At 44.7% G+C, this 21,344-nt stretch overlaps 1 protein-coding gene and 1 long non-coding RNA gene across 3 annotated transcripts; one reads left to right on the top strand and one right to left on the bottom strand.

Moving 5' to 3' along the window:
- Positions 1-2,564: 2,564 nt before the first annotated feature.
- On the top strand, positions 2,565-7,728 carry LOC123054275 (protein argonaute 2). The gene is made up of 3 exons (XM_044478006.1): positions 2,565-3,266; positions 4,259-5,414; positions 5,983-7,728. Exons 1-3 carry the CDS (start codon positions 2,741-2,743, stop codon positions 7,445-7,447), a joined length of 3,147 nt encoding a protein of 1,048 aa, XP_044333941.1. The 5' UTR covers positions 2,565-2,740; the 3' UTR covers positions 7,448-7,728.
- Positions 7,729-12,058: 4,330 nt separating this feature from the next.
- On the bottom strand, positions 12,059-14,718 carry LOC123054274 (uncharacterized). 2 transcript variants are annotated; one of them, XR_006426091.1, is made up of 3 exons: positions 13,737-14,655; positions 12,954-13,559; positions 12,059-12,545 (listed from the first exon to the last, which is right to left on the bottom strand). It is a non-coding gene; the product is annotated as an uncharacterized lncRNA (long non-coding RNA). The 2 variants fall into 2 exon arrangements; XR_006426090.1 differs by having other exon boundaries at positions 12,059-13,559; positions 13,737-14,718.
- Between the last annotated feature and the right edge of the window lie 6,626 nt (positions 14,719-21,344).

Here is a 21,344-nt window from a genome sequence, read left to right as displayed (position 1 = left end):
TCGTCGACAAAAAGCCGAAAACCACTAGTTGACCCTACTTGATGCCTCAGCGTCGACAAATAGCCAAAAACCCCTACTTTACCCTACTTGATGCCTCGGCGTCGACAAAAAGCCAAAAATCACTAATTGACCCTACTGTAGCTCACAATCATCAGTTGAACAGAAACATACTTAAGATCAAATTCATCAGCTGTGAATAGCTTACTTAAGCTAAAAAAGAACAGTTGCACAGAAACATACTTAAGATCACAATCATCAGCTTTAAATACCACCACATTCAGCATTAGTTCAAATCCATACATAATCATAGTTGAAGATTACTACATTACATATCCATAGTTCAGAATTACTCAAAGTTAATAGAATTTAAAATACTATCATTACAGCAAATGCCAAACCACACTCTGCAAAAGGTCAGCAAATGCCAAATGATATTGCCCATTCTTCTCTTCCACAACCACCTGCTTATCCATTTATGATGGCCTTGATCCCCTCCAGCTTCACATTGCTCTCTTCAACTGTCTTCTTGAGCTCATCAATGTGGATCTGCAAGTTCTTCCTCTCTTCAGCTAGCTTGAGCTTCATGTTCCTAATGACATTTGCTTGAGCAGCTGCTAGGTTCTTAACCATGTCATACTTCTCTTGAAGCTTGCTGCTTTCAAGATCATTCTCTGCCCTCCTTTCCTGAGCATCCAAAAGTCCATTGACATCTTCAACCAACTTCTCATAGCTCTCCTGCAGCTTCTTCTTCTCTTGTGTTAAGTCATGAACAGCAAATGAATGCATCAGATTTTCCTCAGTCATGTCTCTCTTACTTTGTTCATACATAAACCATAACTTGGCTAATGCATTCTCAAGGGTGTTGGGCCAAGTTGGATCAATCCATTCAACTAGTCCACAGTTTCTACCTTCCTGAACAAATACATTAATGCTTCCAAGCAACAATGTTTAAATTGGTTACATGCTACATTATTTAAATACTATCCTCAAATTCAGAGCTTGAGCTTGCAAGCTGAAGAGAGGACTACTTAAACCTGTCCTCATGCTACTTAAACAATGTTGTCCTGCTCTAAAGTAAACAAAAGCAATCAAATGACCTAAGATGGCAGACTAAACAAGTTGCATCCTCTGTCCTGCTCCAATAACCCATGCATATTCTGTCTTAAATTATTAATAGCATGCTACACTAAACAAAGTGACCTAACTTAACAATGTTGTCAGGCCAAGGGGAAAAGATGCTGCCAGGGTAAACAATTGCTTGTGATCCACTTTCCTAACTTAACAATAAACTGCAATGCCTGCCTCCACAGTACAGATCCAGAGAAAACAAATCACAATATACCTTTTCAGCACAGGAAAGAAACCTCCTGCCAGTGTGGATTCCTTCGAAAGCAACACGCCTTTCTGCGGCCTTCCCATGTTCATGGCAGAGAACAAGCAACTCCGTTTCAGGTCCCTCGAAATCGGAGTCTTCAGTGGTAGCAGGGATCTGTCATACGAATAGCAAACGTTTGATCCACAGGTTCAGAACAAGCTCCTTCAACAAATCCCCCAAATCAAAGTACAAACCCTAACCCTAAAACTCTAAGAACTTACCTTAATGGTGCCGTCGTTGGAAGATGAGCTGACGTACTCCATGGTGTGCTCGCTGCTATCGAACCCATCGCTCCAGGACACCATGGCGAGGCGGCGGGGGCGCGGCGACGCGACGGCGGGTGCGGCGAGCAAAGCAGAGGAGGAGTGAGCGAGAGAGCAGCGAGACAGAGTGGGGACTGGGGACTAGGGACAACACCGACCGGTCTTTTGACCGGGTCCATCAAACAGAGGCACACAACGCCGTCTAACGGCTGTCGGGACGGCCGACGGTGCCACGTACGCAAAAAAGGGCCCACCTGTCATAAACAAGCTTAACTGAGCCCGATCCGCCGATCAGTGCTTTCTGCAAAAAGATTACCGAAGACATGGTGTTTTCTGCAAAAAAATGTATTGTAGTGGTTTTCGCAAACCTTGCCTTCAAAGTGGTGGTTTTGTGCAATTTACTCCGAAAAAGGAAATTATATTTAGTAGCGTACTTTTTTTTTTGAGAATATAGCATACGTAAAATGGAAAATGTTTAAACCGTTAAATTGCACAATCTACTTGTATATTCTGTTTGTAATTTTTTTGGAGATGTAAAAATCACTTTTTAAAGATGTAAACTTTTACATCTCCTGTTTTACATTTTTAAATTGCATTTTCTATTGGAGATGCTCTAGCCATTGGAAATGTTGAGACGTGTTAGCCGTGTTTGGGAGGAAAAAACACATCTTTCCGGAGGTAGTATTTGCTATTCTAACAGAGCGTAGCCACTGAACTGCAAAAGCGAGATCTAACATCTGAGCGGAAAGAAAAAGAGAAAAGGCAGACGACCGAGACCGCGACCCCACGCGTCGCGCGGCAGCTTCGTGGCACGCTCCCGGCTGACTTGCATTGACTCATATTTCCGGTTATACCCCCGGGCACACCGCCGGCTTTACCCGCTCCAACTCCTTATCCCCGAAACCGCCAGGGGTAGAACTGGAACTGCCCGCCCCGGCCCTCGCGCTCACGAACCCCACGACTCCCCTCCTAGTATAAACCGCTCCAACGGGGAACTGCCATTCCTCTGCTTCGGGCCGAAGCATCAGAGAAAAATTTGATCCAAAACTTTCCTTAGCCATTTGATCTAGAGACTTTCTCGCCGTTAGGGTTTGGCGCGGGGATGGATTACGAGCAAGGCGGCGGCGGTGGCCGCGGCCGCGGGAGATCTCGCGGCGGCGGCGGGCGTGGCGGGGCGCCCGGTGGCTACGGGCCTCAGGGAGGCGGCGGAGGCTACGGAGGAGGCGGTCAAGGCCGGGGCGCTCAGGGAAGCGGTGGAGGATACGGAGGAGGCGGAGGCTACGGGCCCCAAGGGGGCATGGAGGGCCGCGGAGGCGGCTACGCGCCTCGCGGCGGAGGTTACGCTCCTCGCGGGGGCGGCGAGGGCCGCGGACGAGGCTATGGTCCTCAGGGAGGCGGCGATGGCCGCGGAGGCGGCTACGGCGGAGGCGGGCCGGGAGGGCGTGGTCCTGCCGGTGGTGGGCGGGGGTACGGCCCCGGCGGTGGGCGTGGTGCGAACGCGTGGGCGCAGCCTGGGAGAGGGCCCGCCGGAGGACCCGGGGAATACGTCCCGGTGAGGGCGCCGGCGCCAGCGTCTGCGGCGAGGAGGGTTGAGTCCGAGGAGGCGGGGGGCTCATCTGGATCCGTCGGTAAGCGCTTCCCCTGTCCCTGCTTAACTTAGCATACTCTGTTCCTAAGCAATGTTCAATACCTTGACGGTTCCTCAAGTAATCTAGGGATTTGGGATGGTGAATTGAGTCTACACGGTATGGTTCCACTTGTTTATGCGATTGATCAAGGCGTTCCTTATCGCTCTGTGTCGATGGTGTAGCAGGGAACTTCTCATCGTTGACTAGAATGATGGGAGTGCGATCTGAACTGTATTTTGTTTGGCCCTAGCAGATTTATGCACTATTCTTCGTCGAGATGCTAGCTTAATTTTCGTACCATCGTAGCATTGTGTGATTATATCATAATATCCTCTTCCTCGAGTTAGCTTAGGTTTCATATGATTTTGTTTTCGGTATGGATTGAAACGAGTAATTATAGATGAGATCTATCTGTACGATAATCTCCACTAGATCTTGGCTCATACTCCTACCTGTTAGTGATTAACCTTATATCAAGTTTGTATCTGGAGGAAGCATTTAATTTTAGGATTATTAGGTTGTTACTATCGTGTTATGCAAAACAAGCGAGAGGGATTTGTGGCAATGCCTTGTTTAGGCACACACATAAATTACTAATTTTGAATCATTTGCAATTTTTATTCCACTGTTTCCACATGAGAGTATTTGTTTCAGAGGATACAGAGCACTTGTGAAAAAGGGAAAACTAGGATTTCAGGTAGCCTTATTTTGTTTGCCAGCTTGCAGTTTGAGAAGATTCAGACACTGTTTAATTTTACCCAGAGTTCTGAATGATTAGCAATTTTTCCTATGTTGATTTGGGAAAAAAATCGTATTAGAACATACTCCCTCCGTTCCAAAATAGATGACTCAACTTTGTACTAACTTTATACAAAGTTGAGTCATCTATTTTGGAACGGAGGGAGTAAGTTGGAAGGAAAAAATATAGTTTGTTTGAGTATTTGGCTCGTGCAACTTTACCTTTTTTCTAACTGATCTTCCTTTTCCACTAGAACGCATCAGCTCCAAAGAAGTGTCAAAATTAGAACCATTAGCGCCCCCAGTTGCTGTGTCTCCCAATGGCATACGTGTGCCAATGCAAAGACCTGATGGTGGTGGATCATTATGTCAAGCCAGGGTCCAGCTTTTGGTAAACCACTTCATAGTCAAGTACCCAAAGCTGTCAACCTTTTTTCACTATGACATAGATATCAAGTTCGATCCAGCGTCTTCAAAGGTTTCTGGCAAGGAGCTCTCCAATGCAGATTTTCTTTCTGCAAAGGCCGAGCTTTTCAAGGATGACAGCTTTCGGCAGCTTTCATCGGCTGTTGCTTATGATGGAAAGAGAAACCTATTTACTGTTGCGCAGCTGCCAGAAGGTTTATTCCGTGTCAGAGTTTGTTCAAAGACCTACATTGTATCAGTAGAGTTCAAGAAGCAGCTTCCTCTAAGCCAACTCTCGGAGCTGCCTGTGGCTAGGGAGATCTTACAGGGTCTTGATGTCATTGTGCGTGAGGCTTCTAGCTGGAGCAAGATTATACTTGGTCATGGATTTTACTCACCACAAAGCAAAGTGGATATGGGGTCAGGTGTTGTATCTATGAAAGGAACCCAGCAGACCCTTAAACACACTCAGCAGGGACTGGTCCTATGTGTTGACTATTCAGTTATGCCATTTCGCAGAGATGGACCTGTTCTGGATATCGTGCGGCAGTTTATAAAGCCCCTTCCCCTTGACTACAGGACAGCACTGAACAAGACTCATCGGGAAAAGTTGGTGTATGAGCTCAAAGGCCAGCGTGTTACTGTGTCCCACCGGAAGACTAAGCAGAAATACACTATTCAAGGCTTCACTGATTTGCCAGCCAGCCAGATCACCTTTTTAGATTCAGAATCAGGGCAGTCAAGGAAACTTGTTGACTATTTTGCTCAGCAGTATGGCAAGGTGATTGAGTATCAGATGCTTCCATGCCTGGATTTGAGCAAGAGCAAAGACAAACCCAATTATGTGCCCATTGAGCTTTGTAAGCTTGTTGAAGGACAGAGGTACCCAATGGCAAATTTGAATAAGGACACTGATAGAGCACTGAAAGGCAAGGCTTTAATTAAGGCAGCTGAGCGGAAGTGGGAGATTGAGACTGCGGTCAAAGCTGAAGATGGGCCTTGCAGGTAACTATTTGAGTTTGAATAATTTATATTGTTTGCAAATGTATAACCATCTGTTAGTATTTTGGTCATAGGAAACTACTCCCTCAGTCCCATAATATAAGAGCGTTTTTTACACTAGTGTAGTGTCAAAAATGTATAACCATCTGTTAGTATTTTTTTTGCGGGTGCATCTGTTAGTATTTTGGTCATAGGAAACTGACATGTTGCAGTATTTAACTGGTACTATGATAAGTTAATGCTCTTTTTAACAAAAGTACCTCTACCACATTACTCCCTCCGTTCCATAATATTTGAACTAAAACCACGACAAGTATTATGGAACAGAGGGAGTACTTAATACGGATGCTATTACATTCTTGGTAGAGAAAGTAGACTGTAACCATGTAATCAGTATATATTTGCCAACTCATGTTCTCATTTGCTTGTTTGTGTTCCTGATATTTAAGCCCTTCTCTGTCTTATTTCTTTTGCAAACGCACAATACGAACTCGAGAACAGACCTTTTATCTTTTTTGTGGAAAAAGAAGAAAATGTTTGTATCAGGTACTAATCACCATTTTATTTCCAGGGGAGAAATAGCTCAACAGTTTGGGATATCTTTGGATGTGAAGATGATGGAAGTCACCGGCAGGGTCCTTTCTCCTCCCATGCTGACACTCGGCTCCTCCAGAGGAGCCCCCGGCAATTTAAGTATCACTCCATCTAATTGCCAGTGGAACCTCATGGGGAAGAAACTGGTAGAAGGTAAAGCACTTCAGTGCTGGGGCATTGTGGACTTCAGTGCACGGCCATCTCACAACAAGCAGCAAGCGCTTGATGGGAACATGTTTATTAACTATATCGTCAGGAAGTGCTGTGACCTTGGCATTCAGATGAACAAGACAGCATGCTTTGTGCATCTATCGGCAATGTCAGTGCTATCAGATCCACACCAGTTGTACGAGGAGCTGAACAAAGCTAAGCAGGCTGCGGTGAAGAAGAACCAGAAGCTGCAGCTCCTCTTCTGCCCGATGTCTGAACAGCATCCTGGGTACAAGACACTGAAGCTGATCTGTGAGACACAGCTGGGGATCCAAACCCAGTGTTTCTTGAGCCACCTCGCAAACAAAACTCAGGGCCAGGACCAGTACATGTCCAACCTTGCTCTCAAGATCAACAGCAAGCTCGGGGGCATCAACGTCCAGCTCCAGGACAAGCTCCCACTGGACAACGGTGCTCCTTACATGTTCATCGGCGCAGATGTCAACCACCCGTCACCCGGGAATGTGGAAAGCCCGTCGATAGCAGCTGTGGTTGCGTCCATGAATAGGGGCGCCACCAAGTACGTGCCTAGAATCCGCGCCCAGCCGCACCGCTGTGAGGTGATCAAGAACCTCGGCGAGATTGTTCAAGAGCTCATCGGTGTCTTTGAGAAGAAGGCCGGCGTAAAGCCTCAGAGAATCATTTACTTCCGTGATGGCGTGAGTGATGGACAGTTCGAGATGGTCCTTAACGAGGAGCTTGCAGACATGGAGAAGGTGATCAAGGTGAAGGGCTACTCGCCGACGATCACCGTGATTGTGGCCAAGAAGCGGCACCACACGCGGCTGTTCCCCAAGGAGCACAACGAGCCGCTGCAGACGAAGAACGGCAATGTGCTCCCTGGCACGGTGGTGGACACCAGAATTGTTGACCCTGTGACGTACGACTTCTACCTGTGCAGCCACAACGGGCTGATAGGGACCAGCCGGCCGACGCACTACTACAACCTGATGGACGAACACGGCTACGGGTCGGACGACCTGCAGAGGCTGGTGTACAACCTCTGCTTCGTGTTCGCGCGCTGCACCAAGCCCGTATCTCTGGCGACGCCCGTCTACTACGCTGACCTGGCGGCATACCGTGGCAGGCTCTACTATGAGGGCATGCTGGCGTCCCAGCCCCAGGTGCGCAGCTCGTCGTCCTCGGCCTCCTCTGCAGCTGCGGGTGCTTCCGACTTCAGCAACTTCCCGATGCTGCACGTGGATCTTCAGGACAACATGTTCTTCATCTGACGCTGGCGTTTCACCCGGTGTTGCTTAGGGTCTTGGTCGGGTAGAACATATATACAAACTATTTCGTATTGTCTGAACTTGGTCCGGTAGAACATATACCCCAAACTGCTTGGTATGGTCTGAACTTTGAACTTGAAATGTGTTGCTAGTTGTGTCATTGTCCGTGTGCTTCAGGTCTGTGTTTTTAACTATAGCTGTGTTGGTTGCCTGACCTTGGCTTGACTGTATCTTTGGAGATTCTGATGATGAAATTCCATGAAGTTGTAACAACTTTCGATTCATTTCATCATCTCATAAATCTCAACGGTGGGAATTTGCTTGTCACTTGATATGGATGGTGTAATTATTTGCTCCATCATGGACAAGTAGCTTCAGACAAAGAATGCTTTTAAAACTGTTCTTGTCATGAACAGATTGCAGCAGTTAGCGCCGAACAAGTCTCTTCTCCATCACAGATTCACAAGAGCATACACAGAAAGTAGAGGCCGGCACAACAAATTCAAACACAGAGAGCACCGATTCTCTTCTCCTCAATTCAGCAATAACAAGTCATGTCTATATAAATAATTGCGCGCCAAAAGTGTCTATAAATAAGCTCTAAATAAACATCTCAAAAGAAAAAGAAAACTCTAAAATAGAGTTCCAATCGGCTAGGGAGACAATACATTTGGTACGGAGCCCATCCTTTGTTGGCGAGGAAGGAAGCTCCAGAGGCAAGCGTGTCCTGATCCTGGAAGCAGCCTCCCTCATTGGTGCAGAAGCAAACGATTACCAGTGCCTGCACACGACCATCACTGGTTATGATCACTGGTTTAAAGTGCCATCCGGGATTCAGAGCATAGGTCGACTCAAAATTCCAAGGACCAACGGCCATGCGGGCGGGCCCAGGATTTCAAGAGTGTGTATTCAAAATTTCAAAGGCAGTTTTTTTGGAAGTCTAAATCCTTGTTTTGGCATATATGACGGATTCTAGTACCAGTTTACACAAATTGGGTAATACCTATGGATATCGCAGAATATAATATATTCATAGAATTGATCATAATTTCAAATTTCCATCTTATAGAAAATACTAATTGTTCAAAGATCGAAGTGGCAACATCTAAGATATATAGAGATGGAAAGTAAATAATGATAAAAAAGCTGATGAATCACAGGATGACAATCCTATCCTTGATGCTTTAAAAATGAGTTTAGTTTAACTAAGAATCTGCATGTTTAACACTGAAGGAATGTTAGTTTGCTAGTCTGTTAGAGGGTATTCTCTTCAGTGAACTATTTAGAAACAAGCTGAGAAGCATGAGATACAGAGAGAAATCAATAACCAAAATCTAATTAGCAAGGTGAATACATCTAATTTCAATGAACAGATCATATGTACTGCTATGTGAGCCTAGGGATTTAAAATTGAAGACCGATGTGTGCAAAGATCAGTACAATTTGGGAACAGGGAAGGTAACTAAACCAGCGATGGATGCATGGACGGGGGTTCGAACGCGCGACTTGTTCGCTACGACGGCTACGTTGGTACCATCGGGCCATCGCTCTGCTCATGACAAACTACTTCACGCCTTTCTTTTATCAGTTCTTCAGTTCGTTTTGTTTTTTTATCCTATTCCGTTCTTTCTTTTTTTGTTTTTTAATGCGTGTTTATTTTTCAAATTTCGTGAACCTTTTCTCTAAATTTATGAAGATATAAAAAATTCGATGAACTTTTTTCAAATTTGATGAACTTTTTCTAAATTCAATGATTTTTTTTCCAAAATCGATGAAATTTTTACAAATTTGATGAACTTTTTTGAAATTCGATGAACTTTTTTCAAATTTGGCGAATTTTTTTCGAAATCTATGAACTCTTTTAGATTTTGATGATTTTTTTTCAAATTCAATGAATGTTTTTCAAATTCAATGAACTTTTTTTCGTAATTTGTGAATTTTTTTCAAAAATTGATGAATTTTTTTCGTGAACTTTTCCCAATTTTTTGAAGTTTTTTTAATTCTTGAACGAAACGACCAAGCCAAGAAAATAATCGCGATGAGCTATCTGACTTCGACCTAGCGATCTGCTTGGTTTTGCGCTTAATGGGCCGGCCCAGCTTGCAGTGCCTGTGAGCGGCAGCGGGCGAACTGGCGCCTGCAGCGCCAATTAGGAGCTCCCTGGATGCATAGCGTGCGCGCACGGTGCAACCTGAAGCAGTTTGGGCCTATGGGCCATGGGGTGGGTAGTGAGGGAGAATTGCAAGCTGGGCTAGCCTCTATTTTTGGCCTGAATTGGTTAGCTAGCACGTTTATTGCATCGGTTTCATTTTTTTCTTGTACATACACATGATATATAGTATATATAACTAGTTTTTTGGCGAAAATAATGGGTATTCAACTGAATACCCTTGAATTGAGGTGGGCCCAATTGGGCCTATGGGCCATGGGGTGGGTAGTGAGGGAGAATTGCAAGCTGGGCTAGCCTCTGTTTTTGGGCTTAATTGGTTAGCTAGCACGTTTAGTGCATCAGTTTCATTTTTTCTTGTACATACACATGATATACAGTACATATATCTAGTTCTTTTGGCGAAAATAATGGGTATTCAACTGAATACCCTTGAATTGAGGTGGGCCCACCCCTGCATGCAGGAAGGTGTTGCACTTCACCCACTGTTTCTGTCTGCACTTGTTTTCTAAACTTAACAGCAGTCTGCACCAGTTTGACGGTACGAGTCTTGACAAGTTTACCTGCTTCTGCTTCTGACGAGCATCACAGAACTTTCAGCGGGCCTTGTGAGGCCAACTCCAGCGCACAACCCCAAACAGACGTCTGTTTAGTCTGGATTCTGTCCGTTTGAGTAGGGCAATGGGGTCGTGTCCGGGCCTGTCCTGGGATGGGTAGCCTTGTTGGCCTCGTCCTGTCCGCCGCGGCCAAAAATGCCCATATATTCATATTTCAATGTTCAAAACTACTTCCTCCATACCTAAATATTTGTCTTTTTAGAGATTTCAAATGGACTACCACATATGGATGTATATAGACATATTTTACAGTGTAGATTTACTCATTTTGCTCCGTATGTAGTCACTTGTTGAAATCTTTAGAAAGACAAATATTTAGGAACGGATGGAGTAGTTTGCACGTTCAAATATTAATTGTCTGAAAATAAAAATAATTTTACAACCCAATCGAAATTGTCTCTGATAAAATAGTTTTACAACCAAATCTAAATTGTCTTAAATGAACATAATGAACCAATACATCTATTGGTTGTCAATGTGAGTCTACATGTGCTCAACCAAGTCATTTTGAAGATCCAAATGAGTGTGTCAATCACGCATTTCACGATGAAATTGGGCAAACTGCTCAAACTTGGCCGGTTCTTGGTGCAGGGGCTCAACATTTTCACCTTGAAAATCAAATCCTTGGTCGAAGACGTTGTTATCATGCTCGTCCTCGACGATCATGTTGTGCATGATCACACAAGCAGTCATCACCTCCCAAAGCTTCCCTTCATCCCATGTCAGTGCAGGGTTTCGAATGATACCCCATCGGAATTGAAGCACACCAAAAGCACGTTCCACATTCTTTTTAGCACTCTCTTGTATTTGGGCAAATCTCTGTCTCTTCTCACCTTGGGGGTTCGAGATTGTCTTCACAAAAGTTGACCACTGAGGATATATACCATTAGCTAGGTAGTATCCCTTGTTGTACCGGTGGCCGTTGATCTCAAAGTTGACAGGTGGGGAGTGACCTTCTGCAAGCCTTGTGAAGACTGAAGAACGCTGCAACATGTTGGTATCATTGTGAGAACCTGCCATGCTGAAGAAAGAGTGCCATATGCAAAGATCTTGCGAAGCCACTGCTTCTAATATGACAGTGCACGCTTTAACATGCCCCTACGAAAGCGCGAGCATGGTGGCGGCCATGTCGAGACGTGGTTTGGTATGGAAGGAGAGTGAGCAGTGAGGAGGCGGCCGGAGACTAGTAGCGGCGCCGGCAGCAGGGTGGGGCGGGGGAGAGTGGGCAGAGGCGTTGGAGGCGAATGGAATGCTTGTGTCCCCGACAGGCGGGCCACGGGGAGGACAAGGGCCAGCCCGTCCGCGCGATGTCCGTTTCACCCCAAACGCGACGCAAGTTTGGGTCAGGAATAAGTCGAAAACGGACGAAATCTGAATATTTGTCTGTTTGGGCCGCACATTGGGCCGTGCTATTCGTCTTTTCTATCTCAAACGGACTAGGACGGACGGTATGGGGTCGTGCACTGAAGTTGGCTTGAATGCATCCGGCATACTAGTTCGTAACAGTCGAGCAACAGAGGCACCTGCGACAGCAAGCTGGTCGATTAGAAATGACAGCCAGACCGATGATAGTCACGCACCCATGAACCGCCGAGGGCAACACCAAGGCCGAGCGCAATGCTGAATTATTGTTAGGAATAGATTTACATGTTAGTTAATTAACACGGGTTAATTAGCAAACCGTCATTAGTTGAATAGGTGTGTCGAACACCGAAGAGACGCCTCGTACGGACGCATGTGTCCGTACAGACGCGTTCATTCCCTTCCCATCTCTATTGTAACTACCGCCTCTACGAGGCGCCTCTTCAGAGTGTATATATATCTTGAGAATCAATGAAATCAGTAGCCTTTTATTCATTCAATCAATCTTACTCAAAAAACTATTGTTAGGATTAATTAATATGTGTTAATTAATGGGTTAATCCCTGCTTTATAGGAACCGGCGGCAGTTGTCTTTTGGCTACAGTCGTGACGGTTGCTCGCATCCTCGCGCCTATTGAGAAGCGTCCCTTGGGTTTGTATAAATAGCAGCACTCTCATCAATAAAGACAATCATTTGCTTCATTTAATTACAAAACGTTATCAGCACGCTCCTGGCAGAGCGTTTCCGGCGAGGCCCTTCCTCTGGTCGATGGAGCCGTGCGACGCAGCATGTCCCGGTGGACGTGCGTGGCGAGCCCTTCCCGAGCGGTGGAGGCGGCGTCGTCTGAGGCCGCGGCTCTCGGGCAGTCCTCCGCGGCTGTCGCTCCCGCTTCGCCCTCAGCCCAGGGCCGGTCCTGTGATTTTGGGGGCCCGGGGCGAGACTAAAACTTGGGGCCTTTAATATAGACATCATAACAATAGAAAGTGATATACATATACATTACCTAAAAAGTTTCTTCTATCATTCCTCGATTCAAAGTCACTTATGATGGTGGTGATGTCAGTATCTATCTAATAATTTCTTCTTGATGCATAATGTTGCCAAACCATTTAAACTCTCTTTGAGTCACTGCTTCTCTCAATTGCTTAATTTCCTATAATGAGCATAATAAAAATCTTTTCATCATGTAGATGGTATTTCATATTTTTTTTTGTCTTCTCTCATAGGCCATTTCTGAACTAAGATGGCTCTTGCTTTACTATCAAGATTATCCAGGATCGTAAATTGATAAATATCAACAGTATAAACTGGTTGTTCATCAACACTAGCTGACTATGCCTATGCATCAAATGAATTACCTACATTCTCGGAGCCACAAGATGTTGGTGTCGCCATTTTCTTCTTGCTCATCAGATTCTGAGTTCCCATCAGTTGATTGTCCTTTCTTTCAGACAACTATCACAACCTCTTCATTTGGGTTTATTGAAATAGTGAAAGCACCAGTATTACTCAAAAATTGATGAATATTTACGAGCTGTGATGGTACCAAATCATCCGCCGTTTTCTTCATTTTCCTGTTATCACTACCAGATGGATACTTTCCCAACATGATAAGACACAATACTGAAAAAAAAGCATCAATTGACTATTGTTGAAGAGCTATTCATCTAGGAGACTAGGAACCGCAATATGAATATAAGACATACCTCGGAAGGTCGGATCGTTGATGGACGGAGAGCACAGCTAAGGTGCGACGGCCGCCGGGGAACTGAAATCGGCGGACAATCTGAATTAGCAACGAAATTAGATTTAGGAGAATAGGGAAAAAAGAGCACGGTACGAGTAGTCGCGATGACTCAAGCGTCGGCGGCCGGTAGAAAATTGAGGATCGCTGCGTGAATACGTCGTGATGTGATAGGATGGAAGGATCAATCAGTTCCTATTTTCTTGACACATGCACGTACTAACCTGGAAAGAATCGGAAGGGATCAATCAGTCCGTTTTATCGTCTACGTGCACGTAACCTAGGAAACGAATCGACGGCAGCTCCCTGCCTCGCTGCGTGAGGCCCTCAGGCCCAGACGTCCAGCTCCTAATTTTTTCTTTTATCACGGAAAATATGTTGGCCATAGCCTAGCTGTATACCTGGGGAGGGCCCCCTCGATTTTGGGGGCCCGGGGCGGCCGCCCCCGCTGCCCGGGCCGGCCCTGCCTCAGCCCCGCAGGGAAGCTGCGCCCTCCGGCGTGACACCCCCGGAGGCAGAGGCTACTCCCAGCGGGGAGCATGGCTAAGGAACGACTGCGGCCTACGCGAGGCGCCGCGAAGTGCCTTCGATCGTTCGGACGCCAAGACGCACGCGCGGAGGCACGGGTCTCGGCATGCGAGTCCCTTCCGAGCGCTGGAGCCCACCGCTGCCGCGGACCTTAATCCCGGCGCGGAGCAGTTCCCGCTTTGCGTGAACGGTGGAGCGGCGAGGCGCGCAACGTGGAGCAGCGGTGACCCTTCGGCGCGGTGGAGATGGCCCTTGGCCGGCCCGGGGAAATAGGCAATGCCATATGTCGCGGCGCGGTGCGGTCCCCAGCCCGGCAGAGGTAGCCTTGGCGCATGACGTCGGAGGCGGCTCCCTGCGGAGCAGCGCCCTCCGGTGCGCGGCGCCGGTGTCGCTCCTCGGCCCTACAACGCGAGGCACGGTGGCATTTGCTCCGGCTCGGCGAGGAAGCGGCTCCTCCTGGCGGTTGCGACTGCACCAGCGCGAAACCCTCCCGGCGAGGCGTCCGCGGCCTCCAACGCGAGGCGCGGTGGCGCTCCCTCCGGTCGGTTGGCCGCGTGGGGCTGGGACGTATGCACAGTCGTGCGGCTACGCGCGCAGCGCAACAACGATTACGCATGGCGTGGTCCGGCTCACGGCTTGGCCGTGCTGCCATGGTCTGTCCTGCTGCAGAAACGGAGGCATATCTTCCAGCCGCCGAGCTCATCTCAAGTGGCCGCGACGGCGTTGGTGGTTTTTAAACCACAGGAACAGATGGAGAGATAGGGAATCTTTATCCTTTCGTGACATTTCAATTTAGTCTTCCAACTTTATTGTATGTTTGGATAAGCCCTTGCATTTCTTCCGTTTGGGCCCTCTGACTTGACGTGCCTTACAGACTAGTCCATAGATTAATCTGTATAATGCAAATCAGCCTACGGCTTACTGTAAGTTGCAGTTTAGGTTTTCTCTCTACTGCAAATTTTACATTGGAAGATCTCATATCTCTTCATATCACATTTACAATATGTAAATGATGATTTCAGATATACTATGTGAAAATAGGACATGTTCAACATACTTGCTCTCTAGCAATTCCTATAACATGTTCTGCATTGCGATTGAGAATTATTATTTTTCTTGCAAAATAATTGCGATTGAGATCAATTTTCTCTCGCAAAATATTAATTCACTTCAGTGAATTATCTTGCAATTTGATACAAGATCTCATTTATTTGAGATCTATATAATTCAAGTTTTACACTTGAGCATCAAGTTTGCAATATCATTATTATTCATTACATCAGTAGTGGTTTTCTGTAGAGTACCTTGTATTCCAGAACGTGATGTAATATATTTTCATGTTTCTTACATGTTGAGATTCATTACATCTATTATTTGCAATTGAGATTTTTTTATCTCTTGGAAAGATAAATTCAGTACCTCTGCAGTACTGTTTCTTCAATGAGTACGAGGTATTTTGGAATATTTCTATGATGCATCTATTTCCATGTTAACCACATGTCGAGATTGATACGTCAATTTGCAATTGAGATTTTTAATTTCTTGCCAATACGGGTGCAAAATTCAAGGTGATTTTGTCAAATTGATGCTTGAGATCACAAGGTAGTCATATGGATCTACTGCCTACGCAGATTATCGATGACTACTGATAAAGCCTATATTTTGTCGTTTCGACATTATGATTGCTTTACAAAGTGCTCTCCCACACATTTTACTAAAGTCATGACATAAGGCATTAGAAATGAGCATCTACTCCCTTTGGGAGATTATCTTCAAGATGTCATACTTAGCAATTTGAAGTTCACACTAATGGTTTCAAGATAACTTCTTGAAATACCCATCAATTTTGCAAAATTCATTGCAACACTAACCATGATGGTCTTTAATTTACTACTCGTAAATTAATTATCTCTGGTTTGCCCCTTTAAGTAATCGATGGCTACATAATTTGAGGCTCTTGCCCTCAATGACCACAACTTACTTAAGTGGGTCATGGATATCAAGATCAGTCTTGCCTCTCATGGGATAGCGCGTGTAATCCAAGCCACGCCATCGGGACGCAAAGTACCTCAAGGGTAAAGGTTTGAAGCTCACTTCAAACCCTCAACCTGACACCATCAAGCTGTCATGAGACCCTATGAGCATGGAGAGCATGATGGTTGAATATGCATCAACTGGCATGTTTGGAGACTATACATTTAGTCCCTTAGTCTCCTTAGTGATCTATTTATTTATGTCCATTTATGATGTTCTAATAAGAACATGATTATTGTTGTCATCATATATTGTATATCACAATATATTGTATCAGCACTTCCATACAAATTCATTTGTATGTATTCTATATATCCGACAGCGATTTTCTTGAGAATCTTCATGTCTATATATAGATTTCTACGGGAGTCAATCCGATGAAAAATGATATGTGCCTAGTGGACATATGCACCACAAACTCTATACTCAGGAAAGTCCAATGTTTCCACTCTCATTGAGAGAAAGGAGATATTTTAAAATCGCTAGACGCGATGAGGTATTTGTTGGCTCAACTTGAGTCATATTTACTATCCCTGTGGGTACTCGAGTAACGTCGGGATGCTTTATTGCTTCCCAGGTTTAATTCGTACCCTACAAAACTATGGAGGTATTCGTCAAAATAGTTTCCATAGCGAAACTTATGATGACAACAAAGAGAAATAACTTCTCTTTACCATATGCAACGAATATGGCAAGCACATTCTCTGTATATCATCTGGATTATACTACACATACGACACAACCCGTAGCACATGTTGCGTACGAGATAGTTTTCCAGAGTGTCTTGTACATGAAAAACTTGGCATACTCGCCTTGGTCATCGAGACATTGGGTTGAAACCGAAACTATCAGCAATTCCATTGGTTTATGATTATTATGATGCTAAATTCTAACAATATTTGGATTTTATGTGCACTACATGTGACACAGGGAAGCTAATTTTAAGGATTCACACCTTAAAGTCTATGCTGAACCACACAGACTCCTTGATTGCATCAAGTTGCGGTAAGTTGCTCTTCCCATCCATTGACTAGACTATTCAGGTATTTCATGGTTCTGAAAGACATATCTACATGATGGTCTTAAGTGTGTGCTTTATTCACACGAAACTATTGGCTCATTATCCCGACATCGATTTCAAGCAAATCGAATGGATAACATTGCAGAATTCTCCTTGAGTGCCTTCTCTATGACCCTTGGATTGAATTTTAGCAATTTGTCCTAGTGTCTAGACTCAAAATAGTTTGGTAGAATCATATCCAAAGAGTTAAGCTCATTGCATTATCTTTACTTTGGAATTGCAACTTACCAACTTTACGTTGGAGTCATGCAGTTTTACACGCTCATGACCAAACTGCATACTATTATTCCCCTCTATCTTTGATACATGGAAATCTACCAAGTATTTCCCATCTGCGGTAATTCGGTTGCATACCGATATCACCACCCGGCATACATCATTGGCCCCTCAACATATATTTGGGATCTATGTGAGGAATAATTGTATTACCGTCAATACCTCAAGCCCCTCACATGGGGAGTTATTGAAGGCCAGTATGCTGATTCAGTGAGGAACATTTCCAGGCATTAGGGGGAGATTTCAAGTACCATAAAAAATGCCAGGAAATTAGTGGAATGTTCAACACATTTCTGCCTCAAATCCACGTACTCAAAGATCTGAACCATGCATTTAGAAGATTTGCAACGCATTGCAAATAACCCGCCAGATTCATTTACTGACTATAAAGGTGTCACACAATTCTACAATCCTGCAAAATATGTCGGAAAGAGTGGAGGTACCAACTAAAACCACTCAAATCCCCGTTCAAAGCAACAGGGGAAGAAGTACGACAATAGTACATCAGGATTCATCTTCTTGCAAGCAAGGATATCAAGGCCTCTGAATCAGTAAATGCAAGTCAACTTTACGTTGACAGACACCTAATGGGTAGTATACACTCAGTGGACGGGAAACCTCCACCAACCCAGGTCATAGTGCACACAATGACCGGGACATCGGAATACCCGACTCAGTCGCATTGGGAAATCACGAGCAGTCACCATGGGTAACGATATTCCATCAACTATATATTTATATATAGATTCTGGAGAAACATATAACCGGAAGTCTACAATTGTCGGCATACATTTCTCAACTAGATTGAAAAAACCTTTCAAGTGATTCAGATCCAAAGACCATGGCCATGGCAAAGTGTGAACAACACTCGGGCTGAACTCAAGCAAAGGGTATAATCTAGGTAGAAATGATCTTGCTCAATAATGAGAAGGTATTCATAAGCAATACCTACACCAATTTTCTTCTGGAAACAGAATTGAGAACAACGAGGTGGTGAAACAAAGAGCAAGTATTGTAGCACAAGGGTTCACGCAGACACCCAACTATTCTCCAGAGGTGGAATCTCATTCTGATAACTTATATCATTGGCAGTTCAAAATCATCTATCTCTGCAGTTGATAGATGTAGTGATTATATAGCCATGTAGATCACTAGATTCAGACATATATGATTGATTTCCGATGGAATCTCAATTCTGAATCGAAATACAAAATGCAACATACATTGTGTAAAATCGGTAAGCCACCATACGGCTTATTGTTGTCGGTACATATGGTACAACTAACGTAGTGAGATCCTTATACACAAGGATTTCTCCTACAATGATGATTATCCATGTTTGTATGTCTGCAATGACGACACATGTAATCTCTAAATGACGGAGTTTAAAATGAAGGATTTGGGTAAACCAAAATACTGCTCGTTACTACAACTTGAGCACCTTCATTCATACATTATGATATACTATATTGTCTATATCCATAATATATTGGAGAAATTCATTGTGGACAAATCTTGTCCATCGTTAACTTTCATGGTAGTTCATTCTCTAGACGTAGGAATGATCTATTTAGATCGAGAGATGATGGAAATGAGATATTGGGACTTAATGTTCCATAATGCCATTGGATCCACCAAACACAATTAGTTGGGACTCAAGAATATATATCGATATCTCCAAAGGCATCAAACATCTTGTCCTGGTTTTTCAGTTTCACAGAAATGCGAACACCGATATCATTGGATACATCGATCAGATCCCCACTATGTCAGATCGTAGACAAGCTTAGTGTTCCTACTTGGTGTGGTTTCCCTCTCATGAAGAGTCTTCGAAACAGACCTCATGGCTACATCCACCAACCATTATCTCAACGATAATGTTTCTTGTGTTGCCCGGATGCAAACAGGTTACATAATAAGCAATATCGCTATATTGCATATCTTGCAAGTCAAATCATGCGACTGATTTGGTCACCAAGTCTCTACCAACTTATACGTTCCATAAATATGTTCATGGAGTTGGTATTTGACGGCTTCGGAATATGCAAGAATCAGGGGGAGTATCTTCCTGAATTGTTCCTGTTAAAAGCATCATATTATACTCTTTTTTCCTTCATGAGTTACTTTATAGGTTCTCATAAAGTTTTTTAATGAGGTAATATCAACATAAGACCATATGTCATATTTTCTGTTTTCCCCACGGGGTTTTTAAGAAAGTATATACGACATATTTATTGTCCTCTGAACTCTATGGACTTTCTCGTATTGAGTTAAAAGAGACAATAATCATTGTATGTTGCATCATTTTGTCCTTATTTTTCCCACCGGGTTTGAAGGAGTTTTCACAACATATCAAACACTTTGCTCCTCACATTTTTTCCATAGGGTTTTGGAGGAGTCTTTAAGAAGATGGTGATGCTCACAAAGTACAAGCTGTGATTAGGGGGAGTGTTAGGATTAATTAATATGTGTTAATTAATGGGATAATCCCTGCTTTATAGGAACCGGCGGCAGTTGTCTTTTAGCAACCGTCGTGACGGTTGCTCGCATCCTCCTGTATGGGGGCCTATTGAGAAGCGTCCCTTGGCTTTGTATAAATAGCAGCGCTCTCACCAATAAAGACAATCATTTGCTTCATTTGATTACAAAAATTATCATGCACACGACACAGAACAGGTAGAGGTGCGAAACAACCAATAAACAGTGCTGACGTGGCGGCCTCCCAAAATCTAGTCAAACGAAGGCATATAAGCCCTTTCTTGAATTAATGGTGGCGTCTCTAACAAAAAATAATTACAGAATTAATGGTTCGCATGAAGGTTTGTCATGGTTTATAAACGATTGCATAGCACATAACCAATAATACTAGCCGCTAGTTTGAAGCGAGAATTTCCAGCCGGCTTGGGAAGAGTAATGCTACATCTATAATGCTTGGGAAGAGTAATGCACACATTCTGTTCCTAATTACTGTAAATCAACAAAGAACTACTCCCTCCATTCCAAATTACTCGTCGTGGTTGAACTAAAACCACGACATGTAATTTGGAACGGAGGGGGTAGTTTCAGTCTTCCTTCTTTTTTGCTTATCATATTTCATATTCCAGCAGATGTTGGATGTGAGATTTCCAACATGTTGAGAACTGCAGTCCTCGGAAAGGATATGAGATATTTTTCTTACATTTCTTTTACCATTCCTGGGATCAACAAGGCACACAGTTACATACAAAAGATCCCTTGGGATGCACTACTGCATAGGAACACTCATGGCACATCACAGTGAATTTGACAATGACAGTTACTTAAGCCAAACAAGCTCATATGTTGTGGCGTGCAAGATTCTTGCAGTTTGAATAGGCCACGTGAGAGTTGGGCATCCTTTCACCGGAATTTTCTGTGGCATTCATATGCTTGTGATTGGACAGTTTGTAAGCTAATGGTTGTTAGAGCAACACTAGCTGATCCCCTAAAACCGGTTAGAGGAGTAAAAGTTCAATTTTACCCCTCTAACCGGCATCTAGCCGATCTCTTAGACCGTATAACGGAGTATAGATTGTACTCCTCACCACTTCAGTGGAGTAAAAGTACTCCACCACTTGGGCTCGGAGTAAAAATTCCCAACCACATCGCAACCTCCTCTGCTCTGCTCCCCCTCCCCCAAAATCCCCTCGCCGGCGACTCCCCACCACTCCCACGCCTCCACTGCTGCCGCCATGGCCGGTTCCTGTGGCCGCCGCTCGCCGTCGCGGATCCGCGCCACAATGAGCCCAGCACAAGCGCATTCTCCTCACGATGTCGTTGCATCCGACCGCCTCTCCGGCTCTGTCGACCTCCCCGTGCCGCCACAGAGGTGGTACCTCGGTGTGTAGCAGCGGGCATGGAGGATGTGGGTCACGGAGATTACCGACCTCGAGACCCACACAAAGATGTGGCTCAGATCTTTCCACACCACCGAGCTCGACACCCGTGAGTAGGACATACGGTCCATCCGGCTGCACGCCGCCGCGGGCTGCCAGAATTTCAAGTGGTGTGAGATGCTGCTACTCGATCCGGTTCAGCCGGGCATGCGTGGTCAACGCGCGGCTGGCGAGGG

The sequence above is a fragment of the Triticum aestivum genome, chromosome 2D (genome assembly GCF_018294505.1).
Source record: "Triticum aestivum cultivar Chinese Spring chromosome 2D, IWGSC CS RefSeq v2.1, whole genome shotgun sequence".
Taxonomy (NCBI): Eukaryota; Viridiplantae; Streptophyta; class Magnoliopsida; order Poales; family Poaceae; genus Triticum; species Triticum aestivum.
This window is presented reverse-complemented; position numbering and strand designations above follow the sequence as displayed.

Bases quoted from the DNA above. Each gene is read 5' to 3' on its own strand.
- LOC123054275 (XM_044478006.1), top strand. From the start codon at position 2,741: ATGGATTACGAGCAAGGCGGCGGCGGTGGCCGCGGCCGCGGGAGATCT. The intron at 3,267-4,258 runs GTAAGCGCTTCC...CTTTTCCACTAG, and splicing joins GGGCTCATCTGGATCCGTCG to AACGCATCAGCTCCAAAGAA. The intron at 5,415-5,982 runs GTAACTATTTGA...TTTTATTTCCAG, and splicing joins GCTGAAGATGGGCCTTGCAG to GGGAGAAATAGCTCAACAGT.